This window comes from Aureobasidium namibiae, assembly GCF_000721765.1.
Source record: "Aureobasidium namibiae CBS 147.97 unplaced genomic scaffold scaffold_17, whole genome shotgun sequence".
Taxonomy (NCBI): Eukaryota; Fungi; Ascomycota; class Dothideomycetes; order Dothideales; family Saccotheciaceae; genus Aureobasidium; species Aureobasidium namibiae.
In genome coordinates, this window is record NW_013581192.1 from 423,329 (window position 1) to 449,304 (window position 25,976).

A 25,976-nucleotide genomic window follows, 5' to 3' on the forward strand; every position below is an offset into this window, starting at 1 on the left:
GACCCTCCCTCCATCACGTGCTTCCTTGACAGACACGCGAGAAGCCTCCTTGGCATCTACCACGATCCATCTTGCATCCACCCAGCCAGTTGATATCATCCAGCATGAACTTGTTCGCTTTCGTCGACAAAACGCTTTGCCTGGTGTGACCATGTCGGTGCTGCTGTCTGGAGCGATTGAAATCCGGATCATTGGAGACCCTGGCTGAGGACCTCCCTCATTCCAACTAGTCATGTCTTCCACAATGTCTTCTTCAATCACCGCGAGAAGCGGAAAGGACACTTCTATCTTTGACAGTCCCACTTTCGACCAGGACCTTCGTATCCACGTCAACCAGGCTGTAGGTTCTGCCTCCATCTCACCCGGCGGACGTGATGTTGTTCTGGCATCGCAGCAAGGTCTGCACATTATAGATCTCGATTCACCCTTCTCTCCTCCGCGTCATCTCCGTCATCAGACTCCATGGACTCCTGCCGACGTACAATGGTCTCCGTTTGCTTCACGATACTACTGGGTTGTCAGTACTTCCAATCAGAGAGCTTTGGTCTGGAACCTCGAGCTCGCCAGTCTCCAAGCTCCCATAGAGCACACCTTGCATGCGCACTCAAGAGCCATCACCGACATCAATTTTTCTCCCTTGCAACCTGACCTCCTCGCTACCTGTGCAGTCGATGCATTCGTACATTGTTGGGATTTGCGCGTATCTGCAAGGCCTGTGATTAGCTTTTCCGATTGGTTCGCTGGCGCTACTCAAGTCAAGTGGAACCGACGGAACACTCACATCGTCGCCTCGTCGCATGATAAGTACCTACACATATGGGATGATCGAAAAGGTGCATTGCCTCTCAAGACCATCGAAGCTCATCAAACGAAAATTTACGGAATCGATTGGAGCCGTACTGAAGAGACCAAGGTTGTTACTTGCTCGCTTGATCGAACCATAAAGGTCTGGGACTATGACTTCTCTGAAACAGAACCCGAGCGTGTCATCAATACACCATTCCCAGTGTGGCGAGCCAGACACACTCCATTCGGTGATGGAGTTTTGGCTATGCCGCAGAGAGGAGATCATGACTTGCACATGTATGACTGCCGCCCATCAAATGTGACCAACACGCCTGCTCTCACAGAGCCCAACTACCGCTTTACTGGACATGATGATCAAGTCAGAGAGTTCCTGTGGCGAGGACGTGGCAACATCGATGAGTACTCGGACGGCCGCGACTTCCAGCTGGTATCGTGGGGAGCTGATCGCGAGTTGATCCTACATCGTATGGGGGACAAGCAACTTCAATCTATCGGATTCCATAAAGGCATGCTCATGGATAAGCCTCCACAACTTACTCGGATCGGCGCTCCTTATAAATCTTTCAGAGACCGACCCGCGCATCCCGGAATTGCGGCTCAGAATACCACACAAGGGTCCGAACTCTTTCATCCTGGTACCAGTCCTGGCATGAACAAAGTGCCCATTCCCGTCGCAGGTGGTTGGGCAGACGGTGGTCAGATGATGACGTATTCAGGTATCGAAACTCGAAATGTTAGACCGCAAGACAATGGTCTCATATCCTGGATGAAAGGTGTTAAATTTGGTAAACGCAAACCAAGTTCGCCAGACAGGCTGACAACACGAAGGCTTTCGATCATTGCTGATCTTCACCACCCAGACTCTCATGGCATACGTGAGAACTTGAGTGACGAGATCATTCATGTGGGTGAAAAGTTTACTCGAGTCACTGTCGATGAAGCAGACGTGTCGAATAGACACGTCAAAATTTCTCTCAATGGACCATGGGCTGCTGAAGAAAAGTTAGCCTTCATGCAGCTTTGTATGGACTTTCCCGCTGACTATCCCGAAAAGTCGGTCCCGTACTTCCATCTTGACAAAGCTTCTGCTTTGACGGAAAAGAAAGTGGCAGAGCTCGAAGGTAACTTACGCAAAATCGCTACTGGTTACCTGATACATCGTCGGGGGTGCATTGAAGGCTTCCTGTCTTATCTGACTGGTGAAAGAGATCTTCAGGAGAGCATCAGTTGGCTCGGTCTTGGCGGCCATGATGTTATAGCACCTGGCGAAGAGGCTGAAAGTTCCAGCGATGAAGAAGATGGATTGTTGGGTGACTTTGGTGGTGGCGGCGGCGAGTCGCAAACACTGGGCATGGAAGGCAGTGTAGGATCCGGCATCTTCAGCACCAATGCCAACGTACCTCTTCCCAGAACTTGCGGAGCTCTGTGGGCTCCAAACGGACAACTCATCTGCTTCATACCGCCCAAAGAAGAACCACGATCAATCTTGCACAAGTTCGCAGTAGATGAGCGAAGTCGCAATCGTGGCAGCAGAGAGATCTTCGAAGGCTTTGGAAGACTACACCCTGGCCAAACAGAGGCCAGGGCCAAAAGTAAGCCTAGTGCGGACGCATTCGAAGCCGACGATTCAGATGACAGCTCCGAGTTCTCAAATTCGAGCTCGTCTTCCGGGTCAGATGAGCCAGAGTTGTTCCTTCGTCGGTTCCAGCCACCATCCGCCTGGCATGGTGGTTCTCTACGATTTCCGCGACTCAAAGGACTCAGAACACATTCCACAGAAGGTTCAATACCAACGAGCAATGGACTCAACAAGAGAGGTTTTGGCGCTAGACACAAAGTCCGGATCAAGGTTCTCGACGTGGAAAGCTTGGTGCCTTCAAAGCGAAGTCTTGCGTCAGAGTACCTTGTTTACGGCGATGGAAAGACTGTTTGCTCGCACAACGCTCGGATCGCTCTCCAGAATGGCTCCCCTGATCTGGCTGACATATGGGAGTTTGTTGGATTGATCTTAGCGAAGCAAGTTCCTGTGAGCATGCTCACTATCCCAAGGCATGAGACTGACATCAGGGTTCTGGCACGTAGGTTGCTCATACCTTCTCAGAGAAACGACAGCGGGCTTGACTTGTCTTTCGATGAACCGGAAGCTGTTTTACGCCCACAAGAAACGGCTCTCATCAAGTGGGGTACACACCCATTCGCTGGATCATGGCTCATCGATACACTATTCGCATACTTCGAGAGTTTGGCAGACGTCCAGATGCTAGGCATGCTCTCGTGCATATTCGCACAATCTCTGTCTCCAGATGATCAACGTCCGACTTACGAGTATCTCCCACCATCGATGAGTTGCGCAGCTCAGCTTTTGAACTACTTCTCCGACAAAGAAGCAGCTCTTGGATTTTACGAACCAATCATCTCTGTCTCTGATCTATCCAACAAGCATAGGAAGTCAGGAACGGGACTCACCTCCGCAGGAGAATCGTCTCAGGATGTGCGAGAGCAGATTGCGAGTGAGCCTGTCACACCTTTCTATAACGACAATACACCTCCAATGCCGCTGTCAAGAGCTAGCACACACCGTTCTAGTGCTGCGCCTAGTCTTTCAACATCACCGGAGCACCATCGTACCTCGATACCGAGTGCTACAAGTTCGTTCGCTGCTTCTGTTCTAGCTCGACCATTTCAGCTTGCTAGCTCTCCTCCTGTTCGCAATAGGACTAGTGGGGAGGACCTCTCATCGTCAATACCCTCCCAGGCAGGCGTGAACTGGAGCAAGAGCAAACCATTCACAAGAAGCGACGCAACCATTCGTAGAAGTTTTGTGTCACAAGGCTTTGGGGATGACTACGATGGTTCCACAACTGAAGACGATGAGTCTTTGCCACCACAATCTCGAGTCAAGACAAGTCTGAAGAATCAAGACTTGTTCGATGACGAAGGATGCCCAAGTGTGGCATTCCTTGATGCTCACCAGTCGCTCAAGTTTGCTGTGTATCGAGCAGTGTATGCAAATATGCTAGGTGCCTGGGGGTTGCAGATGCAACAGAATGAGGTGGATAAACTCGATGGGCTACTGTCAAATATTCTCACTCGGACCGAGTCCAGAGATCGTGGCTCGCAATCTACTTTGACCCTTGGAGAGGTTGAAGAGGATCAAGAGAAGTTGGAAGGCTTGGGTCCGCAGGTTGTCAGATGCTGCATGTCTTGCGGCGAGGTTGAAAATCAAGAACGTCGCGGCGCGGATCGCAAATGCGTCAGGTGTGGCGGAAAGTCGCATTTGCTCTCATGCACCATCTGCTACCAACCCATCGCAGGCCTCTACAAAGTATGCCTTGCATGCGGTCACTCGGCACACACCTCTTGCCTTGCCATCCTTCTCGAGTCACTCACTGAAGACGAAAAGCCAGAGTGCGAAGCTGGCTGTGGATGTGCTTGTGATGAGAATATGGCGGTGAGCGGGGAAGAGGTATTCGGTCTCACCAAGTCTCCAACTTTCGAGCAGGAAGTGGCGAAGGAGACTGGGTTCCGAATGCTTCAACCTGTAGGCAATAGTACTATTTTGCATCGACGAGGAAGTATCGTTGAGGCGAGACAGTCAGGCAGGTTGCGAGAAAGGACACAAGAGGCACCCACACAATCATCGCAAAATGACCTTCGTAGGATGAGAACGAGGTCGGTCGGACATTAAGGGATAATGGTGGATGACACGATTCATTCAAAGAATTTGGGGGAAGTGGCGATAGAGCCATCCAGCTAGTGCCAGCCTAACAGGAGCCCACACCAGGCTGATTTCCAAGCGTGATGAAAGCACACTCTGTCATTCCTTCCCAAAGACGAATTCTTGTTTACATATCCAAGTCTCCAGACTCATCGGCTTTTCAACTCATCCATCACAACAACATCAAACAACTGACATCCCCATCATTCATCATAACCATAACAAACAACTGCATCCTCATCATTCACCATCAACGAAGACTAAATGCAGCAATCACCATACACATCCGATTTCGGATCGACAAACATCAAGCTACTCAACGCGGTCATCACCGAGTCAATGATCTCACTCGTCAAGGACACCATCAATGGATCCTGGCAAAATGCCTATACCACAGAAGTCAACAGCGCCGTCGAAGCACAAGTCAAGGACATCAGAGAGGACCTGGAAAGGAAGTCACGCACAGTGATGCGACTAACAGAACTCCGATGCTGGATCAGATTGGTATGGTGCCCCAATTTGAGGTTCAAAACACACAGATGACTGACACTCAAGGGTGATACAGGCCGGAGACAGCATGTCTGAGCGAGCTGCACTGCGCGACGCCTTTGCACCATCAGGCTCCGCGCTGCACACGTGGCTTTCGGAAAAGAGTACTATAGACAGCAAGAACCAGGAGGTTTGGTGGGAGGAGGTCAACAAGATCGAAGAAGAAGAGTCTGAAAGACGCAAAGCAGAGGAAAAATGATCAATGACTCTGTGTCGTCGAGTTCAAAGAGTCGTTACTCCAACGAATGTTGCAAAGGTTGTTCTGAAGTATTGATACGGAAGGTCATTTCTCCGAGGGAAGACATGAGAGTCGAGGGACCTACCAAGGTCAAGAAAGCGCTCAAGGACCGATCGTTAGCTTCTATACCCATCACACAAGTCACTCCATTCGTATCTCAGAAAGCATTCTTTCCTTGACACTCCTATTCTCACCCCCATACAAGATACGTGATCTTTACCTTGCACAACACGAACCAACCCACTTTCACTACCTGGTAATCTATACTGCCGTGGTGATACATCTATATCCGACAAATTTGGCAGGTCAAGACACAAGTGAAGCAAAGACGAACGTAATCCCTGTGACTGAGGATCATCTATATTGACCGACAAGACGAATGTGAGGAAGTTAGGGTCTGTCACTCCTTTCTGAAAACAAGTCCATATCTCTAAACGTTCACATCTCCCAACTCGGCTTCAAAGATTTGCCATCCTCGAACTAGACTACTCCACACTAAACAACACACAACTACTGCTGTGGTTTCCCATTACTAGGTAAGCTCTCATGTCGAATGGATATACGCATTCGCTAACCCATCGACAAGTATGGAGGAAGCTATCAACGACGCCATCAACACAACAGTCGGCACATTCGTTGACAAAGCTGTCACTGGAGCCATCGAGAATGCCTGTAACGAAGCCGTCGACAAAGCCGTCCAAGAAAGGGTCCATGCTATCGAAGATCACTTTGCCGCAGCCGTTGACAAAGCTGCCGAAGACAAAGTAAAGGCCATGGAAGAAGTTATGCAGAACAAGATCGATAGGGCTGTACGTGAGGCACAGCTCCAAGCCGATATGGATGCAGTATGTTCACTTCTCCTCACGACTTGATAGAAAAAACAAGAAGGGAAACGTACTGATACGCGGATTCGCAGGCACAAAGGGCTCTGGACGAACGCAAAGAGATCCGCACAATGTTTGCGGCAAGCACGTCAGATGCGTATCCATGGCTCTCCCAGAAAGACGCTGAAGACGGTGAAAAGTTGACACGCTCGTGGATAAGCCTCCTCATGATGAAAGAGAAAGACGGAAAGCAAGTGTGGACAGCAGAAAAGATGTGTGCTCTGCTTGACAGCATCAAGAGCTGAGTAGCAGTATTCATATCTAGCTTTGGAACGATTATCTTCTCTTCTCAAATAAGCATACTCTATCCTTACTGCCTCAATACATCGTTTCTCACGCCCGTTCAAACCATGTGACTTTTGTCGTCCCAACACGAACAGCTCATCACCTCGCGATAACACAGTAAGAGAGACGGCCTGAAGCACAAGCAAGGAATACAAAGAAAATAGCACACCTCCTTTTATTCAATTCATCTATGCTATATCGTGAAGTTGTGACACTTTGTTTCTCAACTCTTTCTTGATTATTACTCCACACCCCAAATCAGAACAACCCAACAACGCCAAAGGAAAGAAGTTCATTAGCGTGACGAGCATGGTTGTAACAGCCAAAACCAAGATGAAAAATAAAGTCTATAAAGGAGGGTGAAAGAAGAGAACCACTGCAAAAACTGCCAAGTCCTTGAAAGGAGCCAGTCCAACGAAGAAGCGAGAACCAAGAGGGGAGAGTGTTCCAAAACCAAAAGTAAGAGAAAGGGAGGACCAACAAAAAAAACATCGAAGGAAAGGGAAGGATCAGACCAGAGAACAACAACCAAAAGCCCAAACGAGTGTGAAAGGAAAGGAGCAAGACCAAACCTCGACTCAAAGACCACGTCAAAATCCATATCTCCTTCCCGGAAAACATCCAGAAATCTCCAAAAGGGCAAGTGCAGGCATCATTCCTCCCTCAAAGCCAACACACTCCTATTAACAAACCGATACCACGCCGCCTCCCTCAAATGAAATCTCCTCAACTCTCCCTCTGCACACCGCAGATCCTCTTTGACCGCTTGCTTGACCTTTTCGACCAGCTCCACAATACACTTTGGAGTCTTGTCGGAAACATCAGGGATGTTGAGAGCGCAAAGTGCATTGGCAACAGAGGTCTCGAGAGAAGGATAGCTGGTGGAGAGGATGGAGAGCAGAGATGTTTGGAGCGTCATGCGTGAAGAGTTTAGCTTGCCGTCGACGTCTGGGTGGAAGGCTTTGTTTGCATTCATGAGGGTGGAAAGGGAGGAGGGCGTGGTGGGTGTGGTTGGTGTGATGGGTGAGGATGGCGAGACTGGCGAGGTGGGCGTGGCAGGGGTATCGGTGTCGTGGTCGCTGGTCTCGGTGGCATTGGTCGACGAAGAAGAAGTAGAAGCGGTACTGTTGTTACGCGATGCAGGGTGGAGAGCAGCTGCTACGGCAGCGATTTGGGCAGTGGTGAGTGCATCACCTCCTTTGAGTGCTTTGATTCGTTTCTTCGCCTTTTTGCGCTCGCGCTTCTTGAGCTTGGGGGTTAGTTCCGGATCCTCGTCACCAGCGGAGGAGGAAGAGGGTCTTTTGCTGGTGCTGGTTGGTAAGAAGGGCAAGGCCGGGAAGACGATGGATTCAAAGCCTTGGTCTTTTTGCAGTTGAGCCAGTTCGCGGAGGAGGAGAGCAAGTTGTCGGTGGCGCTCATCGTGAGCGTTGTTGTTGCGGCGACAAGTGTCGCAGTTGTGAGCTTGGCCTGTGTTTGTTGTGTACGTCAGTGTTCTTCCTCACACACGCTGTTTTGAACGGCTACCTTCGCTTGAGGAGTTCAAGAGAGCGATGCATGACGCTGAGCGAAGTAGAGGACGGAGCATGTCGACTTACCGATCATGAAGAAATGCTGGTGGAACAATGGACAGATCTCGACATGCTTGAAGTAGCAGGTGTGCTTGGCTCTGGGGTTGTTAAGGGGTGTCTGGCACTTTGGGCAGTGGTGCTCTGTTGGGGTGTCAGCAGTTGTGGTCCAGATAAGCGGTAATAAGATCTCGACTTACCAAGACCAGGACTGTCCTCCCAGCGCAGCAATTCTTTGGTCATGGTGTCGAGTGCAAAGGATATCCTGTATCAGTACGCGGATGAGTATGCCTCCTGGCAGAAACGAGTGGTTCTCGCAGGGGCGATGAAGGAGCTGAAAGAGATGTTCAAGACAGTTCGAAGCGTGAGGAAGTCAAACAAACACTTGATTGCAAGTCGGGGATCGATAAGAAAATTCTTCAAAGCGGTGATTGTCCGTCACAGACTCAGTGAACGGATCTTTGGTCGTTGCGTGGGAAGTGCTGGAATCCCCGGTGCGGTAGAGCAAACGGTGGAAACAAACGGAGTACGGAAAAGTCATCGGCAACCAGCATCGCAAAGTGATGTGTTTAGGCAGCAGGAGAGTGATAAACAACGCATATACGAGTATAATCGACGAAAGAAAACTTCTTACGGACATAAAAGAATACATAACACCTACAGAGCTGATACATATTCCGAGTATAGGCGGCGTCCCGCTTATGCATCCTTGACCATGCGGGCACCCGCCCAGACGAAGGGGTAGTTTCTCTGGTACCAATTGACACTGCAAGTCGTTAGCGAACATATCAGACTAGAGCACGGTGATCCACTTACAAGCTCTTGCGTCCTGCGATGCGCGGGTGCGTTGCCCAAGATCCACCAAGCACGACGTTGTGCTTACTATCGAAGAAGTCGGCTGTGAGACGCGTCAGAACGGACTTAATATGAGAATCTCGAAACGCCCACCTGTGTAACCTGGATAGAGGGGCATGGCCTCAAACCCTTCGTGTTTTTCCAGCACTGTACTGGTCCATTCCCAAACACCGCCCATCTCTGATTGACCGGCAAGCTTGTTGCCGTGCTGGGAAACGGGCATAGGATGCCAGTGTCGGAAGCCAACATTAGCTCCCAGCAGGTCCACGAACAGATCGTTCGGGTTTGGACCTGCAGAGCTTGATGATGAGTCTTGGGATGGTGGCGATTCTTCTACACCGTCATTGACAAGATGCCTGCATCCGAGTTAGTCAAGTTTCATGTACACGAAATGGTTATACTGACGCGTTGACAGCGGGAATGTTGGCTCCTAATGACTCGTGTGCTTTGGCCTTTGTTTCGTGGACATAGTGGTAGATGCTTCGAGCTTCTTCCATACTCGGAATGCGGCCACCCATCCAGCGGGCGCAGCCTGCAACCTCATCGTATGACGCGCAGACAGGCCAGTCCAGTGCCAGCTTTAAAGAGATTGGTCCGTACACAGTACGTACAGCCTTGCCGTGAAGGAAGTCTGACGATGTGTCATTGGACTCTGCACTATTGGTGCGGGTGAGAGTCTGCCAAGATGCAGGGAGGGTGTCAATATGGTTCATTTCGAGGTACTTGACATACTCTCCGTTGGTGATCGGCCTTCCTTGAGCCTTGAAGGCTGGAACTTGGACGGTGCGTTTGGGCTTCTCATTGTCCCATCCAAAGAAATGATCAGGACCAGAGTTGTCGTCCGGGTCCTCGAGACCAATCTCTATCTTCTGAGCTGGAACATCGAACCATTGGTTTTCAACAGCACCTTGTCTTGCTTGAGTCGCCAGAGCCTGGAAGTCGGGCATCACCGTCGTGGGAGGAGCCATGGTCTTCTCACTCTGGACAAGCATGTATAAGAGCGTCTCCAGATGCATAATCTCATGCTCGTACGAGATCCACAATGCTCTTGAGACGGTACGATCTTTGGTTGCTTGTCCGGAAGCATACAGCTTGTTGACTCTGATTCGTACTTTCAATTGGAAGTCGAGAATTTCGGTTGCAGGTGGCCATGAGTCCGGGATTTCGCTGTGCGCATGGCATTGCTCAGGATCATCCACATCAGGGTCAATTCCTCGCTCAAATATGCTGGGGTACGAGCTTGGCTCTGTAGGCTTGCCTTGAGTTGCACGTGTGAGGTGGATGTCCATGAAGGTGGGGATGTGGCCGAGATAGAAGATGCAAGCGTTGCGCAGCTTGATGGGTTTCTCTAGTAGATCTTCCTCAGGGATCATCTCCAGTGTGACTGCATCCCAAGCAGCCCAGAGTTGGTTCCACTCGTCGAGAGAGGGGACAGGCTGTGCGGCATACTGTTCAGCAACCAGAGGATATTGGACTTTGGGTTTGTTGAGTAAGTGTAGGGCTGTATTTTGTAAGTCCACGACTGACTGAAATGCATCATCAAAAGGACTTACCATAGTCACCGTCCGCGTTGGTCCACTTGGCACCCTCTGTTAAGCCAGCATCGGACCAGAGTCGCTCACTCTGGCTTAGATTGTACTTGTAGCTCTCCTCAATCCTGACTTGCTCACCTGCGCGGATCAGAGCACCTTCTATGGTCACATCCTCTTTGGGAGAGACGAACGCTTCATGTCGGTCAGTCTCCTTGTTGTAGCGTCCAATGACCTCCCACTTGTTAACATCGAAGGCCTCGTAGCCAAGTAGCCTATTTGCTTGTTTCAGACCACAAAGGATAAACTCATGTGTCAGACCTTCGCGATCGTTGTAGGCGTGGTAAACTTTGTCTGCGTCGGTGCAAGCGTCGACACCCAACAGTAACGTATCATTGGGATCCAGTGTCTCCGAGAACTGAGAGAGGAACTGCGCAGCCTCATCTCTGGAGAAGTTTCCAATGCTTGAGCCCAGAGACAGGACTGTTTTTGATCGATGAGCATTCTCGGGCTTCTTCAACCAGTCGAGACCCTCATCATATGTTCCAAGCAGTCCGTGGCATTGCACATGCTTGAAGGTGCCTTGTGGTACTTCGGCCAAAGTGCGTTGTAGTTCTACTTCCGAGACATCTAGTGCATAGTATGACACGTTCTTGCCTTTACGATCGAGAGCGTCCAGGAGTATACGGACTTTCCGGAGATTACTGTGTGATGGTCAATGACCACTCGGCAATATTATGTAGTATGTTGGATGTGCATACCCACTACCTAGTTCTACTAGCATGGAGTCCGACTCGAGAGCAATGCGGTCGGCAATGCGATCAGCGTATGCTTCCAGAACCTGTATTTCCTGGCCCGTGGGATAGTATTCCTCCAGGTATGTGATCTTCTCAAATAGTTTCAGGCCATCTTCGCTGTACAGCAACAATGTGGGCAGCTTCTTCTCTTGTCCTTCTTTGGCATTGAGGCCGTCTCGAATCAGAGGCACCAGCGGCGTGAGACCTCCGCCATCTTGGCGGATGTCAATGATCTTTGGAGCAGTGTTGGAATCCATGAGTTGTACAGTAGCGTTGGTGTGGTGAAATGACGCGATTTTGCGTGCTCAGAGTAACGGGTAGGCCGAGGGTATATAAAGCAGCTGGGCATTCCCCTCTCGCTCGTTCCTGGTAAACAACTCGACCCCACATCCATGTTAGAGTGTGTCATCAATAATCGATGATCGAAGGTTCAGTCATGATTCGGAACCGTTTCCGTTCCGCAGACAACCCACTCGAGCGGCCGAGGAACCAATCAGCTTGAGTGAGGCTCGACGTGGTCGAGGAACAATGACCTTTGTACCTGAATATTGCGGGGCAGACCGAGTTCTCGAGGTTACTACTGTAGCATCTAACTCGCTCAGCACTTGATGCGGCATCTAGACCAGGCACCATCTGTAGAACGACCTCGCGTGTTCCCAGCCATGTCGGTATTTTGAATGGCGGCTGGGTCAATTAGGTAGTTTGGTACATGTTTCCGCGTGACGTATTTGTACTTAATAAGCGGGCTTGACTCGGGTGGATTTGAAGGGAAGCTCCGAGCTGGCAGCTACCTGACTGCCGGGCGGTCAGATGTGAGGCTGCATGGGGTATGACCCTGCCGCGAATATAAATTGTTTAGCGATGCATAGGCCTGACATATTCGCTGCGCTTCCAGATGCCGACCCGCTTGGGAAAGCGTGGCATATATAGGAGTAGTTTTTACCTCTGAGAGCACGCGTCCGAGAGAGCGAGATGGGTGTCTAGCGTGTTCGAGATTATGAGATTATGAGTTGTGAGGTCCAAATGAATTAAAGTGTCTGAACAACAATCATAACAAGATGTGTGTCAGAAGTTGTCGATAAATATTCTGTCAACTGCCAATACCTAACTTCCCATGGGTTTTGCCAATCCCCTGAACGCCTTTTTGATGCATATTTGCGTGGGTATCGCGTTGCTATTGCCATCTCCGACCTCTACCACGTCCACGACCACCGGAGGGACCTGACGGGATACCTCCTTGACCCTGCATCATTGCGATCTGCTGCTGACTGTATCCGTCGAAGCCTTGACCCTGAGCTTGTTGACCCTGTTGACCAGGCTGTGGTGTACCTCCCTGGAAGCCTGGGCCACCTTGCTGCTGGAAGGATTGCTGTTGCTGACCACCATATCCTTGATTCGATTGCTGAGACTGACCACCATAACCACCCTGACCACCTCCCATAGAAGCTTGCTGATAGTGTTGCATAAACGTGTTGAAGTCGAGCTGACTAGGGTCAATGCCTTGGCTTTGCAAGACACTGGCGAAGGCGGCCATGTTTTCAGGGTTCATGTCGGGCATACCGGGCATGCCCATTCCAGGCATTCCCATGCCCATGGGACCACCGGGCGCAGCGGATTGGGGGCCAGCAGGTGCAGCTTGACCAGGCATACCTCCTCCAGCCAACATCATCTCGAATTGTTTCGTCTCGACTTTTTGGTTGTTGATTGTAGAAGACATGTTCTGCTGTCGCAAGCAGTACTGGGTCCAGGTGAACTCGTCAAAGCCATAGTTGAAGAAGTCTGTCTGATCGGTGCCGGGCAAGCGCCAGGGTTTTGTGTGTTCGGCGAGATCGGCGTCAATATCGACTTCAGTGATGAGCTTTCCAGCAGGATCCCAAGAAGGAGTGGCATTGATGTCTATTGACGAGGTGCGAACTTCGGGATAAGTGGAACCGTCCTTCAAGGATACAAGCTTCTTATTTTGTGCCGAAGGCTCTGTCTTGACGGTAGGAGTCTGTTGATTCTGCTGTGTAGGGACGGTATCGACGGAAGCGGTGCGCGCAGGAGCTTCAGGCTTGATGCCGCGGAACGAACGAGCTGGCCTGAGGAAGTGAGTTAGAAAAGGTAGCAGTATAAGAGGATACAAGAAAGCGTACGGAGGCTCTGGAGCAGCGCCTTCCTTGTGCTCGGTGATAATATCAATGTCGCTATCGTCACTGTCGTCGTCGTCGTCGTCGTCGCCGTCGTCATCGTCTTGATCATCTAGGTCGATGTCGGGTTGTTCGTTAGGGTCGTCTTGGTTTGTTGGTTGCTCGTTCTTGACAGTGGCATCGCCGTTCTGAGCATAGAAATCGTCGTCTTCTTCTTCCATGATGATGTCTAATGTAGTGTGATGTGCGAGATGGAGCACCTGTCGCAACCTAACTCAAGCCAGGTCGCGAGCGCAACACAAAAAGTTGGCCCGAGCTTTGTATATCTTCAAAAGCAGCAACACGTCCATATCTGCGCCGTGTCCGAACAACTCGGTTGTGAAACATCTGTATAAAGTCATCTCTGGATCTGTCGCCGATCCCTCACGAGCTAAAGTCGACGACTGATATTGGATATCCGAAGCGGACGCGCGCAGCCTCACAGCATCGAGCAAACAACTTCACTGCAGCTTGACTGCATCTAGCCCGCCTTCACTTCCAACCATGGCCTTCGGCAGATCCAACTCGCTCAGTCTGAACACTGGTGCCGCAAACTCTCTGTTGTACGTTCCCGATAGGCTCTTCTTGTGCGACACCGATCAGCCTTCAAGATGCGACACCGATCAGCCATCACTTTCATTCCAGGCGCGCTAACTATTGCTCCTCCCCCTTGCAGCGGTGGTAACACTCCCGCCAACAACACCCAGCAAGCCCAGCCGTCCTCTTTGTTCGGCGCTGCTCCACCATCTTCTTCGCAACCCCAGCAGTCCGGCGGCCTCTTTGGTCAATCCAACCCTACATCACAACCACAACAATCTGGCGGCCTCTTTGGTGCTGCTGCCCCTGCCGCTCAACCTGCCAAACCCACTCTTAGCCTTTTCGGCAACAACTCAGCGAACACATCCAATACTCAACCACAGCAACAATCCGGAGGCCTCTTCGGCAACAACACAACCGCCACCTCGAACACCCAACCACAGTCGGGAGGTCTCTTTGGAAACACAACTGCCAACAACAACACGTCAACCACCGGCGGCATGTTTGGAAGCTCGCAACAACCCGCTCAGAACAAGCCTAATCTGTTCGGTGCTTCAAACCCTGCCCCAAGTCTCTTGTAAGCGTTTCCTCAGGTCCTCGAACCGACCTATTCTCTAACATCACCCAGTGGAGGCAGTACCGCTCAACCCTCGAACAACAACTTCGGATCATCCCTACTGAACCCCATCGGCAACTCAAATGCTAGATCCATGGCCGGCAGCCTCACCATGGGCCAAGGCAACACCCAGACCAACACACAACCTGGCGTCAAGATTGACATATCAAACCTCCGCCCGACCACACGCTTCAGCGATCTACATGACGACCTCAAGAAACAAATCGAGTCAATCGACGCTTTCATCAGACAACAAGAATCTTTCGCTACTCAATGCGAAGGCATGATCGGCCGCCATGCTGACGATGTTGAGAGCATCAAGCCCGACGTCGATCTGATTCAGAACAAAATCGAGACGGTCGAACTTGCTCTTGAAAACGACGGTGCAGCCATTGAGAACGCAAAGGAACTGGTTCAGAGAGACGCCGGAGACCTGATCAGAGTTGCTCGCATGGCCGAGAACTTGCAACTCCCTCAGCAATACCACTATGGAAGAAGCAACAGACCCTCAACGACCGACGACGAATACGATATCGATCTTGTTGGCTACTTCGGCAAGCAAGCCGAAGTTATGCAGCAGACTCTCGACACATACACCTCTCATCTCGCAGAAATCGAAGCACACCTTCGGGTTGTCGAAAGCAGCACCGTACAACAAGCACATCAACTTGCCGCTCAAAGGTCAGGAGGTCGCGCCGGAAATAGCGCAGACAATGTCCGGGAGCTGGCAGAAACCCTTCGCGGCTTCGAGAGTGGCATCTTGGGCGCTGCAGGTCTGGTCGGTTCCTGCAGGGAGGGTGTGAACGAATTGATTCTTGGCAAAATCGGCAACGATCCTCGAGAGAGTGTCGGATATGGTGGCAGAAGATCTGTCAGATTCTAAGCAGTCTCAAGACTCTGCTTCCGTAAGCAGCTGTCCAAACAGCTCTTGTTCTCTCGATCTGCCGTTTACTCAAACCAGAATGTACGCTTGTCGTGCTCAAATAGCAATTATGAAACCTCTGTGAATACTCTCACGTGTGCAGCTACAGTGAATAGACCGACTCGATGTTCGAGAAGGAAACAAAGAACGACATACCAATCCAGAATGGCACCATCGGCAGAACCCCAGATTTTGGCAAGCAAGGACCACCAACCTGGTTTCGTTCCTCCTTCTTTCGATCTTCGAATCGCATCCATCAAAATGATATCGACTGCCGAAGACGCGAATCGGTGTGTAATATGATGAGCTCTCGAGCCACTCGCTTGCCAGACAGAATTGTTGTCGTGGAAAGGCATGTCCCGCGAGTTGATAAACGGCCACACGCAAAGCACGGTCTCTTCCTTCGAGCACGCGATTTCATCTTTGTAAAGATTGTTTCAAGATAGACTCACCGACCGCCTGAGCACCTGTCATCGAGATCCTGGCAAATCGTTTCTGATTCCCCAATATGTCCATGTTTTGCGGAGAGCCCCGAATGATGCTTGTTCTTGTTCCGACCGTCTCTAACCCACGGACTTCCACCATAACATGGGGCCATCACGCAATTGCTCCAGACACAATGGTGGTTACATTAGTCGTAAGTTCAGAGTCATCAAGGTTGTTGGTAGGTATAATAAGCCAATTTCCTCTTGTCTTCGCTGTCATTCAAACATTGCTCTTCTCCAAAAATCAACTTCTTTTGTTTCTTGGTATACCTCGATTCACAAACGCAAAAGATGGCACCATATCTTCAAGAGCAGACTGCATCAGCAACTCCCGCAACAGACAGCATCAAAGTCAAAGCATCCGCACAAGTCACACCCACAAAACCTCTTGTCTACGAACCCGGTCGCACAATCGCCGAAACACACGAAAACTACCCTCACGACCACCTCCTCCCCACGTTCCCAGACCTAAAATGGGCTCCCTTGGTCCAACACCCCTACTCTGACAAAGGCCTCCTGGGTTCTCCTTCCTTCGCCTCCCTCCTCGCCACCGCAACCTCCATACGCGACTACAACCCCAAACTCGGCACCGAGATCACCGGCATCGACCTCGCAAACCTTTCCTCAGAACAAAAGAATGATATTGCGAGACTCATAGCAACAAGAGGCGTTGTGTTCTTCCGCAATCAGAAAAACTTTGATATACAAGCTCAAAGGGAACTGGGCAAGTATTTTGGAGAGTTGCATAGGCATGCCACTACCAGTGTGCCCAAGCAGCAAGGGTTGGAGGATGTACATGTCGTGTTTGCAGAGGGAAGCAGAGGTGCAAGAAACCATGTCTTTTCGCCGAGTTTCTTGTGGCACAGTGATGTGAGTATTCTCCCTTCCTTTCTCCTACACTTCTCAAAGATAGGCATGAACTGACAGAGAACAAAGGTGACATACGAAATCCAACCCCCCTCCTATACATCCCTCAAACTCCTCAGCGGCCCACCCTCAGGCGGCGGCGGCACGACACTCTGGTCCTCCCAATACGCCGCCTACGACTCTTTGTCTCCAGCCATGCAAACCTACCTCTCGTCCCTCTCCGCCCTACACACAGCAGACATGCAAGCCGCCGACAGCATCCGCGGCAATCGTCCTGTGCGACGCGATCCCGTCACCACCGTGCATCCATTGATCCGCGTCCACCCAGTCACGGGTTGGAAATCTCTCTTCTACAATCCAGGGTTTGTGACAAAGATTGTGGGCGTGCCGAGGTTGGAGTCTGATCATATCATTGGGTATCTCAATGAGTTGGTGGCGACGACTAATGAGTTGCATGTTTCGTTTGATTGGGGCAAGGATGATGTTGCGTTTTGGGATAACAGGATCTGCGTAAGTTTGCTTGCCTCTGCCTGTTTTTTTGAGGACTGGTGCTGACACGAAGACACAGAATCACTCAGCTACCTATGGCTTTGCTCCTCACCGTAGACATGCTGTCAGAGTGGCTACTCATGGTGAAAGACCATACTACTCTGCTGACGGAAAGTCTCAAGAGGCAGAGTTGAATGAGAAGTATGGGCTGCCGGCTGGGAACAAGGACTGCAGTGGTGTGGGTAACTACAACGACTGAGTCTTGCTGATACAGATATGGAAACGAGTAGTATAACAACCATAATGAAGCTTTTCAATTGGTCGTTTCTCATTTCTCATTTCTCGTTCGTGATGTATCTATAGCAAGAGCACACTCTGTAAGTATGTCGTCAACGTGGACTCTTCCAGCAACTATCCCTTAGTCCCATTCTCGTCCGCTCAGCTCATCTCACCAGCCTCGTGTTTGTACTCCATCTCTCTCCTTCTTCCATTTCGCATATCTCTCTTCTTCGTGCATTTCACCGAGTTCAGCATTCCATTGCCGAATCTTTTCGCCGTCCTCCTCGTTCTTACTCTCAAGCCATCGGTGCCATGGAAAGGACCCATTGGCCATCACACAAGCGCGCTCAGTGATCATCTCTTGTGCCTGCAAAACACCCATGCATGTCAACCTTTCTGCAAAAATCACATGATCAAGGATATTGTAAAATAACGCACTGCTTGGACCTTCGCTTCGAGTTTTGCGGCTCTGATAATCCTTTCGAGTTTACACTCCATCATTCGTTCGATCTCCTTTACTCTCTCTTTGGCGGCTTGGTCGATGGCGGTGGAGAAGTTGATGTTGATCGACGCGGAGATTGCAGCGCCGACAGCTTGAGGGATGGCATTGTTTACAGCGACTGGGACTGCATCCTTGACGGCGGCGGTGACAGCTGCGTTGACGGCATCGAAGATTGCTTTCTTCATGCTTGCTGAGTTCGGCAGATATACAGACCGTCAGAGATTGTGGTCTTTCACAATGATGGGGCAGGGTTGAGAAAGGTGTGAGAATCGATGATTGTGTTGTGGCGGAGGAGTCTGAACGTTTGGTTGGTATTGGTACTCGAGGAAGATTCAGAGCAAGAAGTGACGAAGAAGGAAGGGTTTGCTGACTCGAAGCGTTGGCAGGTGCCAGAGAGGAACATTCACTCTCGACGCTCGCAGCTTCCTCCCGGAATAGGTCCTCGTCAGCGGGAACGGTTGGTGGAAGCAATATTATCTCGATACATTCGTTATAAGCAAAAAAGCATACCCTCGTAAGATCATGTTAGCTAATCCTTGTACATCAACCCTCATCAATGTCCCTCCAAGCAATACTTTGATAGCAAGATGCTCCCTTTGTTCCGTGTCAATAAAGATAGCAAAATTTTGAATATCGTCCGTCCAGCCATCGCATGACATTTCATGCATGAAAATCTCCTCCAGTCAGCGATGAGCCATCGTAGCTGTCTGGCGTCGCATCAGAACATGTGCAGTCGTTCGTTGCCATTACTCGTAGTCGTCGTCACCCTCGACATCGCTGAGGTCACTGCTCTCAGCTTCCTCACTGTCGCTGTCGACCTTCTTCTTGCCCTTGCCTTTCTTGGTAGCGGCAGCTCTCTTCGTCTTTGGGGCTGCTTTGCCTGCAGGTGACACTTCTCCCTTCTTGGCGCCATATCTCGAGACGAGATGCTCAATTGGGCATCCTTCCTCCCAACGCTCACTACTAGTGCTCGTAGCAGCGCGGCATCTGGGACATTCCTTGCCATGCTTGATGAGAAGCTGGTGCAGTGGATACTTGAGGTCATCGGGGACACGTGCCTCGCAGTGAGCGAAAGTGGTCTCACGGTTGACAGGAGGCTGACCCTTTTGCGTTTCCTTTGGCACCCAGCCTAGGTATTGACAAAGGCGGAAGACATGTGTATCGACCGCGAACGAAGGGCGTTGCAGACAGAAAAGCAAGACGCATGAGGCTGTCTTTGGACCGATTCCAGGGAACTGGACCATACGAGCGAATGCGTCTTCGTTAGAGAGCAGATGCAGATGATCGAGAGAAAGTACACCGGACTCGACACGCTGAATCTCGGTATTTTTCTCTTGCGCAGGCTCATTCTCGGAACCTGCTGGACCATCAGCCTCGGTCTTGGTCTCTTTCTCTTTCTTCAAAGCAGCGTAACGAGCTTGGTTCTCTTCGTAGACCATGTCCAGGATTGCTTTGATGTCTTTGCTCTTGTTGTTGGCAAGACCTCCGCTCTTGATGGCTTCAAACACATCTGTCTGAGATGCGAGGCGCACCTTGTTCCAGTCAACACTGCCTTTGCCAACACCCTCCTTGAGAGTGCCGAAAGTCTTGACGAGGCCTTTGAAAGCATTGGACGAGTTCTTACCAGTCGTCGCAGCAGATAGCCTGGTTCTGATCAAGGCATCCAAGACCGAAGGAACCTCACCACAGCCAGTAACTTCCAGTGAGGGCATTGGGATAGACTTTGGTGCCGTGACTTTGCCGTGCTTCTTGGCAAGGATGCGTTCAACTTCATAACACTCTTCCGAGGTAGGATGAGCGTAGTCAGGATACGGAGTCTCGCCAGGAGTAAGTTTGTGACTCTTGGCCTTCGTGGCCTTCTTCTTGGGCTTGCCGTCAGTCTTGACATCTGCGGAAGTGGCTTCGTCTTTGATCTCAGGCTTGACGTCTGCAATCTCGGCTGCTTTCTTGGCTAGTTGATCGACTTCTTCTGGGTCAGCTTTCACCTGCTTGGCCTTTGCAACACGTCTGGCCTTTTTCGGTGGTGAAGCCTCTTTGGCCTCGTCAACATCATCGGTATCGGGAGTGGGCAGAGAGCCAAGGTTGTGCGGCAACTCGTCACCAAAGACTGGAGACTCTTCCTTGGGTGCAGGAGCCTTACGCTTGCGCGTAGGCAACGGTTTCTTGGAAACTTCAACTTTGGTTTCATTCTTGACTTTAGCAGGAGCTTTCTTGAGAGGCTGGCGTTTGGCAGCAGGTTCTGGGGGAGGACTCGAGACTTGTTGACCGCTTTCGACTTGAAGTTCGGCAGCAGCGCTTGCGCGCGTTCTTCTGGGAGCCATGGCTAGAAGGGCTTTGGTTGGCTTCTGAAAACGAAGAAGCACAGGTGTGTTTAACCGCCAGTTGCGACAGAAAGTCACAGTGGCAAGTAGAGTGGGCCGTAGAATGATTGACAGAAAACGATCGACAACAGAGTTCTGAAGATGCCTGACGAGGTCTCGGAGTCAAATAAACTGGAAGAAAAGAGTCAGACAAATTATGATGTTGGTTCAATCGAGAAGGAAGTCGCGTCGGACTCGAAACCCCAAATCGATGACGCTGCAGGAAATGTGCACAGGCCAGGCGTTCGACCTCGTCTGGAGATTCAGTCTATCTCCGCTGCCGTGAGCGATCACATGTGACTTCTTTTAATTCGGATATGACATGATACATAGTCTATTTAGAGAATACTGTGATGAGAATCCATTCATGTGATACGTTCTATATACTCTATATAATGAACTAATACGGCGAGACCAGCGCTTGATAATAACAGATGAGATCCAGCTCATGTTTCTCCCTTATGAGAAGCAACCAGGCTTCTCCTTCCAAGATCCGCGTCTAGTTCTTAGAGCAGAGCCACTAAAGTAATGAGACCAATAGCGAAAGAGACGCCAGTCTTGCTGGAAGCTCCTGTGTATGGCACCATGGTCTCGTTCCAGGTAGGACCGTGAGCTGTAGCCGAAGCGGAAGCCAGCGGAACAGTTGCAGCAGTGCCCACGACAGTCAAAGTAGTGGCATTGCTCCAAGTTGCATTTGACCAGGCATAAGGAGCAGCAGCGACAGCCGTTTCGATAGGAGCATATTCGATGGATGACGAGGTAGTTGAAACGTCAAATGCGAAAACGGGCGAAGGTAAAGAAACAATGGCAGTGGCTGTGATAGTACTGAGAGACGTGGTTGTCACAGTGATGGTTGAGGGAGTTGGCAACACCACTTCTGAGCCTGCAGAGTCGGTGATAGTTACACCAGCAGGACATACGGTCGTGTAGCTGTAGACGATGTCGGTTGTGTATTGCGTAGAAGTGGGTATGATAGGAGCCGGGAAGTATGGCAGATACGGGACTGATGCCGCTGAAGTAGCAGCGACTGCATTCGCAATACTGCCGCCAGAGGTTGCGTTGTTGTAGTACGGAGACGATGAGTTTGCATAAGTACCCTGAGGAACAGCCGAGATGTAGACAGTCGTGGTGTGCGTATTTGTCGAGGTAGAGGTAGTCGTGCTCGTGGTGAAGTTGGCGAGGTACGCGAATCTCGAAGCTTCAGTGGTTGCTGTAGCAGCGCTAGAGATACTGGCACTGATCGTCTGGTAGTTCGGAACCGGGTATGGCGTTGTGTTGTTGCCGTCCGGGTAGATGATGCCATTCTTTGAGCATTGAGCGTTACCAGAACGAGGGGATACCTGCCAGCAGGGAGAGTATGACGAGCCTAGAGGAGCTTTGTCGGCCAGCCGTTCATCGCAGTTGCTGGCATAGCCAATGCCGTTGGTGCAACGAATGATCATATTGCTCTCAAGAGAGGCTGATACACAGTACGCCCCGTTGTCAAGAGCGCATGTGTAGGTTCCATTGCCATTCTTGATGACTTGAGCAGTACTGAAAGCCGCAGTAGCCAGGACAAGGCTGAGTGTTGCCTTCATACCGGTTGAAGGGGAGGTAGAAACGAGATGAGTAAGATCAGATCAAGTCTGACTTGTGGTATATCCGAGAATGGTCGACGATGATACTTGATCTCTGACCGAGTACTTGATAGGTGATTACGATAATAGGGACTGGTAAAATGTCGCTGTGTATGGCGGCGCGCTGTTCAGGTATACAAGAAGATGAGAAGAAACGTACCTGCATCCTGCGATCTTGATCTTATATAGCACACTGAAAAATCTCTACTTACGATATCTTCTATCGTCAGTGACCGTTTTGAAGGCTGCAGGCTGGGAAACGTCAACGCGGGCGTTGAATTGTGTAACGGTTGCCTTCACATGGTTGCCGAAGCCTATCAAATTCTTCATCATGGGGACAATTGTGGAATGCTGGTGTTGATGCGGCCCCAATAGGGTGTATGAAGGTTCAGTAGGTACGTGGTCAGGAGACGGGATGGAGCAGGGCTCGAATTGAGGTTGCCATTTGATGCCAAGCATGATGCCGATGGCGGGGTCGTTGGAGGGGCTGGCATTTAAAACGGCTGCCCGCTCACTCTGCCAACTCCCATACCTTGTCGGCTCTTTAGAAATTGTTACAGTATAGCACGAGTCGGCGTCGTTCAAAGACCAGCCTTGTGCAATTGTCGTCATCATGGGTTACGAGTCTCAGATATCCTTCACACTAGACACCATCTGTCCATGGTATGTTCGTCCGCTCCACCTATTCCTCGACACATCTGACGCAATAGCAGGACCTATCTCGCCAGGAGGCGACTCGCGAAGGCGCTTGCCCAAGTCCGATCCACTGAGCCAGGAGTGACGTTTGCGATCAAATACCTCCCGTACCAGCTATATCCGAATGCGCCTCAAGAAGGCGAAGACAAATACAGTTGGTATCGCGACGCCAGATTCAATGGAGACGAAGAGCACATGCGCAAGTATGTGGTGCTCATGACAGCATACGGCAAGGCAGAGGGTATTGCGTACAAGTTTGGTGGAAGAGTTGGCAACACGCTCCAAGCACATCGCGTCATTCAGCTCGTGCAAGAGACCAAAGGACTTGATGCAGCGGAGAAAGTGGTCGACAGCTTATACAAGCAGTACTTCGAGGAGGAGCAACATCCTAGTTCCCAAGAGACTTTGGTACGAGCATTGACCGAAGCGGGGCTCGCCGAGACAGAAGCGAAGAAGATGGCCGAAGATGAAGATGAGGGATTGATGGACGTCAAAATGTTGATCCGAGAGCAGGCAGGCAACGGAGTGGATGCTGTGCCGTATGTGGTGTTTGAAGGCAAGAGACGCGACTTTACGCTCGAAGGCTGCAAAGAAGTCGACGAGTATGTCAAGACGTTGGAGCAGGTGATCAAAGAGAGTAGTTAGGGCGCAGATCAACCCAGCATGCTCTTCTTTCTTCCTCTCATGCGCACATCTTCCAGTCTCTTGAGCACCGTTTTGGCGCCCTTGTGACTCTCACCGTAGGCTTGCAGCAGATGACCAAACTCGTGCTCTACTTCGGGATGTGTCGAAGCGAAAGCTCGTTCAAGCACGTATAGATCAACCGCCTTGTCCTCCTCTTGTACCGTCTGCTGTGCAAGACCAAAGTCGATAAGGACGACTTCTCCATCCGTATTGGCGATGCGAACGGCTTTTCCGACTTGCTTGTCCTCTTCAGTGATGTCGCTCTCGGCGGGTCGCAGCATCAAGTTGCTAGTGGTCAGGTCGCCATGGACCAGGCCTCTTTCGTGGAGACGGCCAAGGGCGCTGCCGATTCTTTGCAAGAGCTGGTGTACTTGATGCTCTTTCTCACTGCTCGACAGACCACTCTCTCTGTGCACCCAGTCCAGGACTCTGCGGACAGTGTTGCCATAGATCCACTCTTGAGCCAGCCAACCGCGCTCCCAGTCAAGTCCTAATACAGCAGGTACTGTGACACCCTCGCGTCGACAGCGGGTCAGCACCCTAGCTTCGGCAAGGATACGTTGACGAGTCAATCGCATGTCCAGAGTACGATGTCTCCATGGCTTCGCCGGTCGATATTTGAGTGCACAAGCTGTTGAAGGTGTGAGGAAGGTTGTGCGATAGACCAGAGCTTCGGCGCCTTGGGTGAGGAGAAGCGGAGGCGGAGTCGAGTCGTCCTGATTCGAGAACGGAAAGGGTAGTTGGTGACGCGGCTGGTCTGCCGAGGAAGCGTCAATGGATGCCATCTCTGATGTGTGTATTTGTGGTAAGATGATGGGAATCTTCTTGTTGCATCAGGGCCAAAACCCAAATCGAGCACTGGCCTTGGCATTGACTTTTGGGCGTCACCTTTTGCATGCGCCGTATTCGTGCCGTATCCGACCTCGCATCTACACCAACCATCCACGTCTCTCGAGAGACCCAGTCCGTGTCTAGTCTTTACTTCAGAAGTCTACTTGCACTTGAGTACCGTCTGCCGAACTCGCTGTATACGACGGCCCTCTTTGTCGCACATCGCGAACAAGCCAATACTCACACCCATCCTGGATACGAAAACGGCTTCGATGAGACGATCTCATCGCAAATCCCGTAATGGCTGCTCACAGTGCAAGACACGACACATCAAAGTGAGAATCTCATGACAGCTGCCGAGTAAACAAGTGTCAAAAGTACTTACGGGAAAAGTGTAATGAAGTCAAACCACAATGTGGAAACTGCCAACGTCTGGACATTGCCTGCAGCTTTGCCCAACCATCGGCCAGTCCACGCCCTTCTCTGCCAACCGACCTGTCAACTCCAATCAGCAGTCCGCCAATCATTCAGCCTTCAACCCAGCCCCTATTTATGCTAGATTTGGAGCTATACCATCATTTCGTCTATCACTACAGTGCTTCTCTGGTCCCGGATCCCAAAGTCCGAAGCGACGTCTTCGAAAAAGTCTTGGAACATAGTCTGTCCTATGATTTTCTGACGCACAACTTTATGGCTCTCTCGGCTCTGCATTTGTACTCCAAAAATGCTTCTCGATCAGAACTATTCGATAGAGCCTGCTATCTACAAGGCATCGCCATCCAGCATGTTCAGCCTGTCATTGCAAACCTGCGCCAGGAAGATTCCCTAGCTGCCCTGCTCTTCTCTAGCCACACCTCCGCTTTTGGCTTGGCTGAGTACATGCTCAATCCTCACCATGATGATACCGATCCAATTGACAAGATTGTCGAATGCTTCCAGTTGAGTCGAGGCATCAAGATTGTAGTCTCGCCGTACTGGCCTTATTTGCGCCAAACTTGGCTCAAGAAACTCTTTCGTGTCGAGACAGGTGACGAGTCCCACGAGGATCGGATTCGTGCCACCCTTGCCTCTGACTATCCAACATATCCAATGGTGCGATCACTTGCTTTCGGCCAAGAAGATGCAGAACGACGGAAATGCTGCCTGGAGACGACTGAAGACATCTTTACATTCATCGGGGCTTTGACACAACATCCGGAAGATTACCCAACATCTGCCTATCTCATCGATCAGTGGGTCGTAAAGCTACCTGCCGTCTTCAAGGATATGCTGGTAGAGCGAAGGCCCATTGCTCTTATCATTCTGGCATATTGGGCTGTTTTGACGAGCATGAATCCACGCCCGTGGCACCTTAGAGGTTTGGCTGAAGTTCTCATCGCAAGAATCGAGACCATTCTCGGAGATGAGTGGGCAGAGTTTGTTCGCTGGCCCAAAGAAAGGGTGATAGAGAATGTTCGGCAGATACAAGACACGTCGACACCGCGCTTTGACGACCAGAACGTCGATGGTCAGTTGGATGGCATGCATCTCTCGCACAGGTCATCTTTCAACCATACCAGCGCTGATCCTCGGAATGTGCAGCGCTCCTCGTACAATCTTGTAAGCAAACAGGCCAGCCCGTATGGCAGCAACCAGCCTAGCCCGTACCCTGCTGCAAGCGATCAACCCAGCCCATACAATGTTGGCAGTAACGTCCA

At 50.8% G+C, this 25,976-nt stretch overlaps 14 protein-coding genes across 14 annotated transcripts; 7 read left to right on the forward strand and 7 right to left on the reverse strand.

The window, feature by feature from the left end:
* Nucleotides 1–232: 232 nt before the first annotated feature.
* M436DRAFT_54247 (uncharacterized protein) lies at nucleotides 233–4,495 on the forward strand (the record flags this gene model as incomplete). The annotated part of the gene is made up of 1 exon (XM_013568866.1): nucleotides 233–4,495. One exon carries the CDS (start codon nucleotides 233–235, stop codon nucleotides 4,493–4,495), a length of 4,263 nt encoding a protein of 1,420 aa, XP_013424320.1.
* Nucleotides 4,496–4,789: 294 nt separating this feature from the next.
* M436DRAFT_66633 (uncharacterized protein) lies at nucleotides 4,790–5,273 on the forward strand (the record flags this gene model as incomplete). The annotated part of the gene is made up of 2 exons (XM_013568932.1): nucleotides 4,790–5,029; nucleotides 5,091–5,273. 2 exons carry the CDS (start codon nucleotides 4,790–4,792, stop codon nucleotides 5,271–5,273), a joined length of 423 nt encoding a protein of 140 aa, XP_013424386.1.
* A 626-nt stretch (nucleotides 5,274–5,899) lies between these two features.
* Nucleotides 5,900–6,441, forward strand: M436DRAFT_84828 (uncharacterized protein; the record flags this gene model as incomplete). Its single annotated transcript, XM_013569008.1, has 2 exons — nucleotides 5,900–6,157; nucleotides 6,229–6,441. The coding sequence occupies 2 exons, from the start codon at nucleotides 5,900–5,902 to the stop codon at nucleotides 6,439–6,441; spliced, it is 471 nt and encodes a 156-aa protein (XP_013424462.1).
* A 692-nt stretch (nucleotides 6,442–7,133) lies between these two features.
* Nucleotides 7,134–8,289, reverse strand: M436DRAFT_53984 (uncharacterized protein; the record flags this gene model as incomplete). The annotated part of the gene is made up of 3 exons (XM_013568816.1): nucleotides 7,134–7,978; nucleotides 8,077–8,190; nucleotides 8,247–8,289. The coding sequence occupies 3 exons, from the start codon at nucleotides 8,287–8,289 to the stop codon at nucleotides 7,134–7,136; spliced, it is 1,002 nt and encodes a 333-aa protein (XP_013424270.1).
* Nucleotides 8,290–8,745: 456 nt separating this feature from the next.
* On the reverse strand, nucleotides 8,746–11,484 carry M436DRAFT_54251 (uncharacterized protein; the record flags this gene model as incomplete). Its single annotated transcript, XM_013568867.1, has 6 exons — nucleotides 8,746–8,812; nucleotides 8,863–8,944; nucleotides 8,995–9,257; nucleotides 9,307–10,402; nucleotides 10,455–11,134; nucleotides 11,192–11,484. The coding sequence occupies 6 exons, from the start codon at nucleotides 11,482–11,484 to the stop codon at nucleotides 8,746–8,748; spliced, it is 2,481 nt and encodes an 826-aa protein (XP_013424321.1).
* A 917-nt stretch (nucleotides 11,485–12,401) lies between these two features.
* On the reverse strand, nucleotides 12,402–13,577 carry M436DRAFT_84831 (uncharacterized protein; the record flags this gene model as incomplete). Its single annotated transcript, XM_013569009.1, has 2 exons — nucleotides 12,402–13,308; nucleotides 13,363–13,577. 2 exons carry the CDS (start codon nucleotides 13,575–13,577, stop codon nucleotides 12,402–12,404), a joined length of 1,122 nt encoding a protein of 373 aa, XP_013424463.1.
* A 429-nt stretch (nucleotides 13,578–14,006) lies between these two features.
* Nucleotides 14,007–15,431, forward strand: M436DRAFT_75553 (uncharacterized protein; the record flags this gene model as incomplete). Its single annotated transcript, XM_013569010.1, has 2 exons — nucleotides 14,007–14,509; nucleotides 14,561–15,431. 2 exons carry the CDS (start codon nucleotides 14,007–14,009, stop codon nucleotides 15,429–15,431), a joined length of 1,374 nt encoding a protein of 457 aa, XP_013424464.1.
* An 815-nt stretch (nucleotides 15,432–16,246) lies between these two features.
* Nucleotides 16,247–17,570, forward strand: M436DRAFT_75554 (alpha-ketoglutarate-dependent taurine dioxygenase; the record flags this gene model as incomplete). Its single annotated transcript, XM_013569011.1, has 3 exons — nucleotides 16,247–16,825; nucleotides 16,892–17,332; nucleotides 17,391–17,570. 3 exons carry the CDS (start codon nucleotides 16,247–16,249, stop codon nucleotides 17,568–17,570), a joined length of 1,200 nt encoding a protein of 399 aa, XP_013424465.1.
* A 189-nt stretch (nucleotides 17,571–17,759) lies between these two features.
* M436DRAFT_84834 (uncharacterized protein) lies at nucleotides 17,760–18,277 on the reverse strand (the record flags this gene model as incomplete). Its single annotated transcript, XM_013569012.1, has 2 exons — nucleotides 17,760–17,957; nucleotides 18,029–18,277. 2 exons carry the CDS (start codon nucleotides 18,275–18,277, stop codon nucleotides 17,760–17,762), a joined length of 447 nt encoding a protein of 148 aa, XP_013424466.1.
* A 561-nt stretch (nucleotides 18,278–18,838) lies between these two features.
* Nucleotides 18,839–20,413, reverse strand: M436DRAFT_54119 (DNA glycosylase; the record flags this gene model as incomplete). Its single annotated transcript, XM_013568841.1, has 2 exons — nucleotides 18,839–20,026; nucleotides 20,078–20,413. The coding sequence occupies 2 exons, from the start codon at nucleotides 20,411–20,413 to the stop codon at nucleotides 18,839–18,841; spliced, it is 1,524 nt and encodes a 507-aa protein (XP_013424295.1).
* Nucleotides 20,414–20,958: 545 nt separating this feature from the next.
* M436DRAFT_84836 (uncharacterized protein) lies at nucleotides 20,959–22,029 on the reverse strand (the record flags this gene model as incomplete). The annotated part of the gene is made up of 1 exon (XM_013569013.1): nucleotides 20,959–22,029. The coding sequence occupies one exon, from the start codon at nucleotides 22,027–22,029 to the stop codon at nucleotides 20,959–20,961; it is 1,071 nt and encodes a 356-aa protein (XP_013424467.1).
* Nucleotides 22,030–22,681: 652 nt separating this feature from the next.
* On the forward strand, nucleotides 22,682–23,409 carry M436DRAFT_54207 (thioredoxin-like protein; the record flags this gene model as incomplete). The annotated part of the gene is made up of 2 exons (XM_013568856.1): nucleotides 22,682–22,731; nucleotides 22,782–23,409. 2 exons carry the CDS (start codon nucleotides 22,682–22,684, stop codon nucleotides 23,407–23,409), a joined length of 678 nt encoding a protein of 225 aa, XP_013424310.1.
* An 8-nt stretch (nucleotides 23,410–23,417) lies between these two features.
* Nucleotides 23,418–24,233, reverse strand: M436DRAFT_54417 (kinase-like protein; the record flags this gene model as incomplete). Its single annotated transcript, XM_013568891.1, has 1 exon — nucleotides 23,418–24,233. One exon carries the CDS (start codon nucleotides 24,231–24,233, stop codon nucleotides 23,418–23,420), a length of 816 nt encoding a protein of 271 aa, XP_013424345.1.
* A 321-nt stretch (nucleotides 24,234–24,554) lies between these two features.
* Nucleotides 24,555–25,725, forward strand: M436DRAFT_20293 (uncharacterized protein; the record flags this gene model as incomplete). The annotated part of the gene is made up of 2 exons (XM_013568798.1): nucleotides 24,555–24,614; nucleotides 24,673–25,725. Coding segments are annotated over 2 exons (1,113 nt in total), but the record flags the coding sequence as incomplete, so codon positions are not given.
* Between the last annotated feature and the right edge of the window lie 251 nt (nucleotides 25,726–25,976).